Source organism: Peromyscus maniculatus, chromosome 4 (assembly GCF_049852395.1).
Source record: "Peromyscus maniculatus bairdii isolate BWxNUB_F1_BW_parent chromosome 4, HU_Pman_BW_mat_3.1, whole genome shotgun sequence".
NCBI classification, from domain to species: domain Eukaryota; kingdom Metazoa; phylum Chordata; class Mammalia; order Rodentia; family Cricetidae; genus Peromyscus; species Peromyscus maniculatus.
In genome coordinates, this window is record NC_134855.1 from 142,447,399 (window position 1) to 142,458,505 (window position 11,107).

The window sequence follows — 11,107 nt, forward strand, 5'->3', positions numbered from 1 at the left end:
CTCGGACAGCGCCTAGCGCATTCCAATGGAGCAAGCCTCCCCGCGGCCTCCCGCATCCGCAGCCTGGGTCAGTCCCTGGCTCTTCTCTATAGGAGGCGGCCCCCGCTCCGCCTCTCACCCCGAAGCTGCCCTCCTCCTCGCCGCCCCCTCCCCCGCCGCCCCCGGACCACTGCTTACCCGGGTTGGCTCCCCCATCGCCGTCCTCGCAGTCCGTCAGGTTGTTGAGCATGGTGGCTGCGCGGCGCCGGCCCCGGGATGGCTGCGCCGCTTCACCCGCGCCCCTCTGCCCGCCTTTGCCGATCGCTTGCTCGAGCTCTCTCGCTCGCTCTCCGCTCCACGGAGGAAGAAGCTGCAGTGCCCGCCCGCCCGGCGCACACACACTCGCACACGGACACACGCTCACACCCGCGCGCGCCCCCTCTCAGCAGCGGCGCTGCTCACCTCATCCCGTATGCAGGAGGCGTGAGCCACTGGCGGGTTTTTTGGGGGGGGAGTCGGAGGGAGGGAGGAGAGGGGATGAGGGGAGGACAGAGAGCTCCAATGGCCCCCTCGCAGGAAAACTGGGGGCTTGCACGGGTAGGATGGAGGGGGTGCTGCGGGGGACGCGTCCCTAGCTTCCTAGAGCAGAAGCAACCCCCCCCCCACTCTCCGGCGCAGGCGGGGCCCGGCACGTGGGCAGGTGCCATCCCGCGCCCTAAAAATAACGGCAGGGAACTAGGTCGCGGCCGCGGGGAGGCGGCCCCGCAGCGACTGCCTGACTGGGGGTCCGAGGTGACCCCAGGAGGGAAGATGTGGGGAACTGAGGCGGCAGGGGCGGGCGCTGTGAAATATAAGGGCCCCAGGGAACCTGTCTACAAAACTGGTGATGCAAGACCTGGAAGGAAAACCAGACCCGTTTCCAGATCTCTGTCCTAGAGGTTGGAGCTGAAGGAAGATGGAGCCTAGGCCCCTGTCAGTTAGGCACTATGCTGCCCCGAGGGGCCTCAGGTCAATGGGTCTGTCTGGCCCATCCTGTTTTTAAACCAGTGGCTGCCACTAGAGGAGTTGTAGAGAACTCTCTCGTGGTGCTCAGGCTGGTTGGAGTCTCAGCATCCTACCCCAAGACAAGTCCCTGGAGTTCACACCACAGACAGGGGCTTTCTGACGTGGAATGACCTATAGATGAAATGCAATGAAGAGCAGGAAGCAGTGAGGTCCGGAACACCACCTTTCCACCCGAGATGGTGCAGCCTCTAGGGAGGGTATGCTGGCCCCGGGCTGGCCAGGAATGGGGTGGGGGAAGGGGAGAATGAGGCCGCCTGCCGGTTGGGGACCAGATTTTCTCCTGGGGCGGGAGTGTCTAATCCCCTAATCCAGGATTGCTTTCTGAGGCTTTCCAGATCTGACATGCTCTCCTGTTCTCCTCCTCCCCTCCAGCCCTGCCCCCAGAAGCTTGATCACCCTGGGACCCTCAGCAACCCTAGAGTCCAGGCTTGAGCCAATCATGGAGACACTGCAGAAAGCAACATCTGAGGTTTGGACCCTTTGAACCTGGGAGGTCTAAAACTATCAATGTAAAGTAAATAGCTTCACAGTCACCCTGGTTCCTGACTCGAGTCCTCAAAATCCCAGGGCAGAAGAACTTTTGGTCTTATCTAATGCACAGTTTTCATTTCATAGATGAAAAAACTAAGCACCCAAGACAGAAAATGACTGCCCATGAACACAAAGCCAGTGAATGGCAGAATTCAGTCTAGAACCCATTTCCATTTACTACAACTTAGTAAACTACAACTCTTCAATAGAACCTCTTTTCAAATTGATCTTGCCTCCAATGAAAGAGACAAGAATGCAATCATATCTACACTGCTCAGCTGTCTCCGATTCTCTGATCAAAAAAAAAAAAAGAAATAAAGAAAAGAAAAATTAACAGGGGTTGAGTCTGGGATGAGTTCCCTCCTTTTATGCCCAGGTTTCAAGATGCAGGGCTAGAGCGGCCTCTTGGCTGAAGCAGGACGTCTCCAGTATCTGCAGCTACCTTACAACGCAGGCGTTTTCAGGACCTTGGATAGAGCCGACTGCCTTGCTGGCTCTGTGGAATTTGTCAATGGTTTCAGTCTAGGTCAACCGTGGAATCTTCCACAGTGGACTCAGAGATGTTTCTGAGGGACTCGCCAATAAGGTGCTTCCACAGCTTGGTTTTGCAGACATTCAGATAATACGTTAGGGTGGAGAGTTAACTATTCAGACAAATTGTGAGCATTTGGGAGTTGGTGTGATAGCTCAGTGATAAAGGGTACTTAAAACCAAGTCTGACAACCCAAGTTCAATGCTTGGAACCCAAATGGTTGAAGTAGAGAACTGATTCTTGCAAGTTGCTCTCTGCCCACACATTTTGCACACATATACAATAACAATATAATATTTTTAAGAAGGTGTGAGTATTTGGTACACACACACACACACACACACACACACACGTACACGTACACACGCACACATACACCAGCACACTACAGTCTATATTATATTACTCTGTAGAGGTGTATAAAAGAGTAAAACATGAAGTGTGTTTGTCAGAGGTGTTTTCCAGTGATCTCCAGTCTGGGATGTCCCCCTAGGGGCACATTTCTTCACCCATGGCCTAGTGCTATTGCATCTCTGATCATCCAGGGAGTAACCTGTCTATAGGAACATGTAGATCACCACAGAAAGCAGGTGAATGCCAGAGTGGCTGTCCTTTCTGGCTGCCCCATTCTCAATCTTCACTAGAGCTAACCTGGAGAGCCACCTGGGGTGTGGGAAATACTGATTCTGTCCTATCCTCTGCTGCAGAATAGGATAATTATTCCTGGACTTCAGCATCTGCATCCACGTAGTGAAAAAGTGATTCCTCCCTGTCTTCTGTGGGTCTTAGATTAAGGCCATGGAGCTCTTCCTGAGGAGGCCTTGGGATATTGCTCTGCTCGAGAGAACTTGCCTAGCATGCATAAGGCCCTGAGTTCAGTCCCCAACACCACAAAGTATTTTGGGGTGGGAGGAAGTTACCTGGCTGGTTGTAGTGGTACACCCCAATCAGGAGACAGAGACAGGGTTCTCATGACAAGTTTGAGGCTAGCCTAGTTTACATATGAGCGTCAAACCAGACAAGGCACTGCAAAGTGAGGGAGGGGAAAAAACATCCTTCCTGGGGAGTCCAGACCGAGCAAGGGTGGAGTCCCAAAGGGAGAACCCAAGCCCTTCAACTGATACCCAATCCAGAACGCTGGGCCCTCTTCCTCAACTTCCTGGTGAGGCTTTCAGAAAACTCTCTGCAAGAACCTCCTACATGGCCAGCCTTGCCTTGGCCAATAAAAGGTGGCCTTCAGCTCTGAAGCCCAGAAACCAGAGTGCCCACTCAATATACCCTCCCCATGCAGAGGACCAGAACCCTGGGAAGATGAGACCGTAGAGGAAAGCCCCCATCAGAGCTGCTGAAGAGACAGCGAGCAGGGTCCTATTTCTGAACTCAGAGTCTCTAAAATTCATACCCCCCACCTTGTGTTTCTCAGAGAAGCTCAGTGAAGCTGCCTCCCACCACGTGAGGACTGAGGTGCAAGAAAGGACTTTATAAATTATTTTTCCACTTACCACTTATGATGAAATTGGAGTCTAGAAATGGAAATGGAATGGGAGGCATTTTCCTCGTGGGCTGAATTTACAAGTGGAGACTAGAATCCAGCATCTCAAACTCTAGGTAGGCCTTCTCCACTAAGCCAGGATAGGGGCTGTCCAGTGGAAGCTGGAAGACCCAACTGTACCTTTTTTTCCCACAGTATTTCCCCCATTTGGCTCAGCCCCTACCCATCCTGATTACCACAGTATCACCCCCATGACCTACCCACCTCCTGCCATGGAGCTAAGACCCCGATGCCTCTCCTCCCCCCTCCTGCCACCTGCATGCCCTGCCCTCCAGACCCCAATCCTAGCTTTGAGTTGATGAGTCCAGGGCATAGCACGCCCCACACAAATAGGGCTCTCCGCAGAGCACGTCAACCACCACTGTCTCCATGGCAACCGGGGGCTTAATTAACAGGCTGCAGCCCCGTCACCAAGGCAACAGCACCCCAACAGCCCCCTATTCCCCTGCAGACTCAGCCTGTCTTCCCTATTTCCCAATCTGGACCTCTTCTCATGTAACTCAGCCCTAGCCTCACCCCGCCGGGAAAGCTGGGGCCTGTAGATAGCTCTGGTTCATTGAGAAGAGGGGAGGGGAGAGAGGGGGATGAGAAAGGGAGAGGGAAGGAGGGGGAGGGAGGGAGAGGAGAGAGAGAGAGAGAGAGAGAGAGAGAGAGAGAGAGAGAGAGAGAGAGAGAGAGAGGGCTGTCACCATGGCAACTGCAGCCCTGTTCATAACCAGTTTGTTGTCATGGAGATTCCTAGGGCTCACCTTGGGCTGAGGTGGGCAGTAAGGTTCTGAGTCTTGATTGAAGGTGGAGAAACCAATGGACAGCTCATGCACACATGGACACACACACATACACACATACACATACATACATACACATACACACACATACACACACATACACACATGCACACACACATACATACACCATACACACACACACACATACACACACACCATACACACATACACCATACACACACATACACCATACACACACATACACCATACACACACATACATACAAATACACCATACACACACACACACACACACACACACACACACACACACACACACACCAGCATCATTCTTCTCAATTTACAGAGAGAGAGACTGAAACATGAGATCTGAGTCTGTTTTGGAAGAAGGATCTTTCTTCATGGTCCAGACTAGACTGCCTCAGCCTCCTGGAATTACAGGTGAGATTATTGCCACAAACTCATCTTCAGTTTTTTTTATGGCAGGAAGGACCCTTCCTACTTTATACTACAGATCGGTAAACTGAGGCCTAGGGAAGGAAAGCAGTGTGTTCAAGGTGATACGAGTTTGGGCCAGAGACTGTTTAGCCTATCTTATGGTCTTGCTTCATCCCCTAGCAAAAGTTATCTTATTATCCCTTCATGAAGGCAAGCCTCAATTTCTGTGAGCCTGGCCAACCCCAGGGCACCTTCCCACTGTCCAGCCTCCCCCTGAAAAGCTGAGGCATGGGATGTGGGTGAAAGTATGTGGCCTCGGCTCAGAGATTTAAGGATGTGTCTACTTCTATCCAGGGAGACAGCATCAACCTTCCTTCCTCTGGACCAAAAGGGGCAACCAAGGCATGTGTGCTGCAGTCCAGGGTTAATGGTACATTCCAGGCTCAGTTTCGCTTCCTTTTCATCCCCGTAGATCACAGAGCAGGCAACCCACCAAGGGGCAAACCCTATAGCCTGGGCCACAGTAAAGCACGATGCCCACACATATGTGGCTTGTCAAAGTCTCCCCACAGCCTCTCCCACCTTACACATGCCGTCACCCTCCCTTCGGGCCTGGGAACGAGAGGTGGGGAGAGCATCTCTGAGCGGCTCACTGACCGACTCTTGTCTGCAGACTGACACGAGAGCAGCTGTGGGAAAGACACCAGATGTTACGTTCCCCCGGGAGCACCCCTCTAATTCCCTGCTTGGTGACCTTCAAGGAGGAGGTACTGGAGGTCATCTGAGGGCTTGAGAGGTAAAGAGTCACCCAAATCATGACAAAGGGGAATCAAGACAAAAACAGAAATATATACACCAGCACGTCCATCACACGCACTGGCAGTGCAGAGACACGCATAAGCACTAACTCACTGAGTACTTGACAGGTCATGGGTGCACACACAGCCTCAACCACAAGCACACAACAGTCCATACTCACATTCATTTACCACGGACAGTTGGACAGTCAAATTCTGAGTCTACGCTTTACTTCAATGGTGCCGGTGTTAGGGAGAGTGAGTGGAAAGACTGAGCAATCACCTTGGGACACGAGTCCCCGACATCTTATTCCCAGGCCAAGGTCTGAAGAACAGGAGAAAAGAGGGAGGAAAAGAAGGAGACTGGGGCCACACGCCCTCATCTGATGAGCACCGATCACTCACTGCCAGGCTCTGGGTCTAGAACTCAGAACACAAAGATAAAGAGACATGATCTCTGTCTTTGACGCTTCAACCGGCATCCACTGGGAATGGGCTCCAGTGGGCAGGCTGAAGAGGAGTGACGACGTCTTTCTTCCTGGGAGCAAGGGAAAGTGAAAAGGATTTCAGAAGAGGTGAAGTGAGCTAAAGCTTACCCAAAGAGTGGGAGTTTTCCTAGCTCGTGGGGGGGGGGGGAGTGAAAGGAAGACGCATAACCAGATGCAAATGAGGTGCAAATGAGGAAAGAAGGGGGCTGACAGATGAAAGGGTTTGGCCTTTATCCTACAGTGGTGGGCATCTCAGGTGTGGGATGGTTAGACTGGGCTGGCGGTGGGGAGACCAGAGAGGAGGATGTGGTCCTGGCTATGTGAGCGAGGTTGCAGTCTTGAATCAGAGGGAGGGTGACAGGCAGAGGAGAGATGTACAGGATTCAGGATCAGTTTTGGGGGTCAGTGGCCAACTGGAACAATTGGATTTAATGAGAGAAGAGAAAAGGGTGACGAGACTCAGCGCGGCTGGGTTTGTTGGTTCTGAGAGGCTTGATACGCCATTTTTTAAATGAGAAACAAGAGGAGTTACAGCCAAGAGGGAGAGTGAGAAGAAACCCGAGTGTCCACATCCACGAGGCGGCTGGTCACCTGAATGGAACCTGCGGGAGTCCAGACTGGAGTTGTCCATACCTTGAGGAGCCTCCTGAAAGATCCCCCTAAGAACCATGCTTGTGTTAGCTCCAGGCAAGGCCAGCTCACCCGCGGCTCACGAGCGACCCCTAGCGTCCAGGGAAGGCTCTCTCCACTCGGCCCCGGGGCCACTCCAAGCCCATTCGCCCCTCTCCGTCCAAACACGAGGGGCGCAGCGTTAGGGAGGGGGAGAACCATGCAAGCATCCCTTGCAGAGGAGATTCTGTCTGCAACCAGGATGTCACTTCGTTTCGGAAGGCCAGAGGCATCCTTCCGCCCTCTCCACTGTAGCTGCGCGTGACTTCCCTTACAAGACCACACTGCACTGGGCCCCCCAACTCCGGCTGAGCTAGCTCCTCCAAACCCTGCAGGAGCTCTCCCTCAGACAGAGCTGAGTCCCGGAGCATTGAGACTGGGTCCTTTGGCGTCCTTCCTGGACCTAGCTGTCCAGGATTCAAACTTCCCTGTCTGCCGTCTCCTTTAGGGGATACCCAGGCGTTCCCGACGCTACAAAGAGGCAGAAGACTGGAGAATCACTGAGCATCAAGGACCCGCTGACGTGGCTCTTGCCTCAGCGACCCCACCCACCCAACCTGGCCCCACTCTCATCCTCCGGGCCAAACCCTTTCTGGCTGGCCCCCCAAATCGACATAGGCCCGCTTCCCCGCAGCTCTGGACCGCCCCCCAACCTCATGGTCCCCGCTCTCTCTCCCTCCTACTCCCTCCTCTCAGTGTCCCCCACCTCCTCAGTGCTCGGGCCTACTCCCATTCAGACCCAGACCCAACCCCTCCGCCTCCAGGTCTCCCCTTTTTCTCTCGCCCCCTACCCCCAGCTCTCTTCCTGGCCCAACTTGCTCCCCTGTGGCCCCGCCCCCCAGGGTCCGGCCCCGCCCCCTCGCCTTTCCCGCTGGGGCGCCCCAAATCCTTGGTCCGCGCTCCTCCCCGCTCCCTGCAGCACCCCTCGCCCAGCCCAGGCCCCGCCCCGTCCTGCAGTGGCCCCGCCCTCTCGCCCCGCCCCCCGGCAGCCCCGCCCCCCTGCGGCCTCTACCTTTGACGTCTTCCCTTGGGAGCCGGCGGGGGTCGGCGACCGAATGCCGGCGAGACTCAGGGTCGGCGGCGACAGCTGGCGCCGCGGGGGGCAGCGAGGTGACCGTGAACCTGCGGCTCATGGCGCGCGGGGCGACGGGATCGCACAAGTGGCCGCAGCCGGGCTGCTGAAGCGCCAAGAGCTTCCCCGCCCGCCGCGCGCCGCGCCGGGTCCTAGTGCCCGCTGCGCCCAGCCTCCCCAGTCTGGCCACTTCTCCTTAAGACCCTGGGCTGTCAGTTTCACCAAAGGCACCTGAGGAGCCCACCCAGATGTGAGTCACTTCTCACGGAGGGTTTCTCCACCTCTGCTGGGGTCTCCTGAACACCTGGGGTTCGTTCACTCAGCACAAGTTGATCCTGTTTTAGGCGATGGGACCTCTGCCCATAGAGCAGTGAGCATCAACTGTCTACTTGACTTCCTGAGGCTTGCGTTCTAAGGAGGGCATCAGAGAAAGTGTGTGAGCAAATAGGGAGATATCATCACCTGAGACTGTGCCATACCTTAGGAAGGAAAATTAGGGCCATTGTTGGGGAGAACTAACGGGGTGATCTGAGAAGGACTCCCAGAAAGCATCAGACCCGAGTGAGACCTCACTGATAAGGAGAACCAGCAATGCAGAGATCTCGGGGAAGAATTCTCAGGCAGAAAGAAGCAGCAGCAAGTCATAGGTCTAGAGATGTGACTCGGTGGGCGGATGCTGCCTAGCATGCACAGGGCCCTGGGTTTAATACTAGGCATTCTTGAGTAGCAAGTGAAAAGGCCCTGGGGCAAGAAGGGGCCTGGACTGTTCAAGAAAGAGCAAGATGGACACTGTGTCTGCATCAAAGTGAATGACTGACAGGTGAGGAGGAGAGCAAGCAGCAAGTCTGTGGGGCTAGTTTTATATCAATTTGGCACAAGCTAGTCATCTTAGAAGAGGGACCTCGACAGAGAAAATGTCTCCACCAGACTGGTCTGTAGACAAGCCCGTGGCTCATTCCCTTGGTTAATGATTGCTGTGAACAGTGCCACCCTGGGCCGGTGGTCCTGGGTGCTGTAAGAAAGCAGGCTGAGCAAGTCACAAGGAGCGAGCCAGTAAGCAGTGTTCCTCATGGCTTCTGCTTCAGCTCCTGCCTCCGGGTTCCTGCCCTGACTTTCCGCGGTGATGGATTGTAATGGACATGTAGGCTGAAATTTAAAAAACGAAAACCTACTTTGCTTTGGTCAGAGTGTTCTCTATCACAGCAATAGAAACCGAAGACAAAATTTTTGAATTCTTTTCTAATCTGAAAGGGAAGCCGCTGGAAGTTTGGTGCAGCAGGACAGTGATCTAATGTATATTTAAACAAGATCAATGGCTCTGACAGCCGCACTAAAGGCATGGGAAGATGACTCAGTCAGTTAGGTGTGCATCGGGGGTTCAGTGCCTGTAATCACCTGGCTGACGAGGCAGAAACATGAGGGTCTCTGGGACTCAGTGGCAGCCAGCCCAGCCAGGCCTCAGAGAGAAAGAGGGAGACCCTGTCTCAAAACACAAGATGGGGCTAAGGGTAGCAAGACAGCTCGTCAGGTAAAGGCGCTTGCCGGCAAGTCGAACTACATGAGTTTGGTCCCGATCCATGTAGAGTAGGGAAAGAACCCACTCCTGTACGTGCTCATCTGACCTCCACACAAGTGCTGTTAGACACACATGACACAAAGTAAATAAATGTAATGTTTTTAATCAAGATGAAAAGTGCCTGAATTGACACCCAGAGTTGACCTCTGGCCTCTGCCTGTACCCACACACGTGTATGTGCCTGTCTACACACACACACACACACACACACACACACACACACACACACACACACTCGGGCAGAAGTCAGGAGTGGATACCAGGAGCCTCCTGAAGAGCTGGTGGTGGGCAGTCTAGAGAAGGCACAGACATCAGACACACTGTGGAAGTGTAGTCAGCGGAACATGGCATGGGATATGACAATGGAATCGGATAGTAACCACACTGTAGTGTAGAGTAGAAACAGTCAAAACCCCTCTGGAGCGCTGTTTGCTCACATCTCTTAAGGCTGGGCATAGACATGCCCTTTGGCCCAGAAGTTTTACTCCACTTTGTGGGAAGAAAAAAATGGCTACCCATGTGCTCCCAAAGACTTTTGTGTTCCTTTTATTTTTTATTTATGAGTGTGTGTGTATGTGGTATGTGTGTATGTGGTGTGTGTGTGTGTGTGTGTGTGTGTGTGTGTGTGTGTGTGTGTGAGTATGCGCATGCATGTGTGTACAGTGCACATGGAGGCCAGAAGAGGATGTTGGATTCCCTGGAACTGGAGTCACAGGCAGTTGTAAGGCACCAGATATTGGTATTGGGAATTGAACTTGGGTCCTCTGCAAGACAACCGACTACTTTGACCTCTGAGCTGTCTTTCCAACCACTCTCCCACCAAGATTCTTCCAAAAATGGTCATAGCAGTATTATTCACAATGATCCCAGACCTGAATCTACCCAAATGTCTACCAATAGCAAAATAGATCACTGTCAGGCTTTTACACAATGGAATTGGACATAGTGCTAAAGTTAGACCATCTACTATTTACAAAAAATGCACAAATCTCGCAGACATTGACCAAAAGGATTCGAGAGACTCAAAGGGTACGACACGACACACCTTACAGAACTGTCTAAATAGTTGGGGGGGCAAAGGGAGGGCTTAGTGGTGGAAGTGCTGGCTGCAGAGCCACAGTGGAATGAACGTTGTTCTCTGTGTGTGAATGTGTCCGTCCACAGTCACACAAAGGTGGAGGCACCTGGAGGAGGAAAAGTTGGGTCTGTTGAGGTGGAAAGCCTGTTAGGTCACGAAGAGCGGGCAGTCGAGCCTGAGTCTAGGGCTCAGGGGAGAGGTTCAGTTGGGGATGTCGGTTTGGACAGATGTGCTGTTCAAAGTTGGACACTGGTGAGATCAGAGGGAGTAAGTGTCCACAGTGGAGAAGCTGAGAACTGAGCCTTGGAGCAGGCTACCATGAGAGGTTACAGGGAGGGAAGAGAAGAGCCGGGAGGGGACGTGTTCCTAACACTAAACGTGAGAAAAACGCTTCTGGAGAGAGAGCGAGACGGACTGTCACATCACATGTGTGGATGGAGGATAGGCAGTGCGCCCTGTGCTGATGTGGGAGGTCACAGGTGACTCAGTGGCACTGTGAGGGAGGAGCCTGTGGTGAATAGCTGTTGAGGGCAAGGGAAGAAGGAGGTGGAGACGAGAGCAGGACCCACCCACGGGTAAGTT

General features: G+C 53.5%; 1 protein-coding gene across 4 annotated transcripts in view; it reads right to left on the reverse strand.

Moving 5' to 3' along the window:
* Slc12a5 (solute carrier family 12 member 5) overlaps positions 1-7,967 on the reverse strand; it is a 39,224-nt gene extending 31,257 nt beyond the window's left edge. Inside the window, exon 1 of one of the 4 annotated variants that reach the window (XM_042276792.2) lies at positions 7,812-7,967. In XM_042276792.2, the coding sequence (XP_042132726.1) occupies positions 7,812-7,932 (121 nt within the window). In that variant the 5' untranslated portion in view covers positions 7,933-7,967. Of the gene's footprint in view, positions 1-177; positions 643-3,609; positions 3,705-7,811 lie in introns of those variants that run through there. The other 3 variants (XM_006970969.4, XM_042276793.2, XM_006970970.4) reach the window with 3 other exon arrangements.
* Between the last annotated feature and the right edge of the window lie 3,140 nt (positions 7,968-11,107).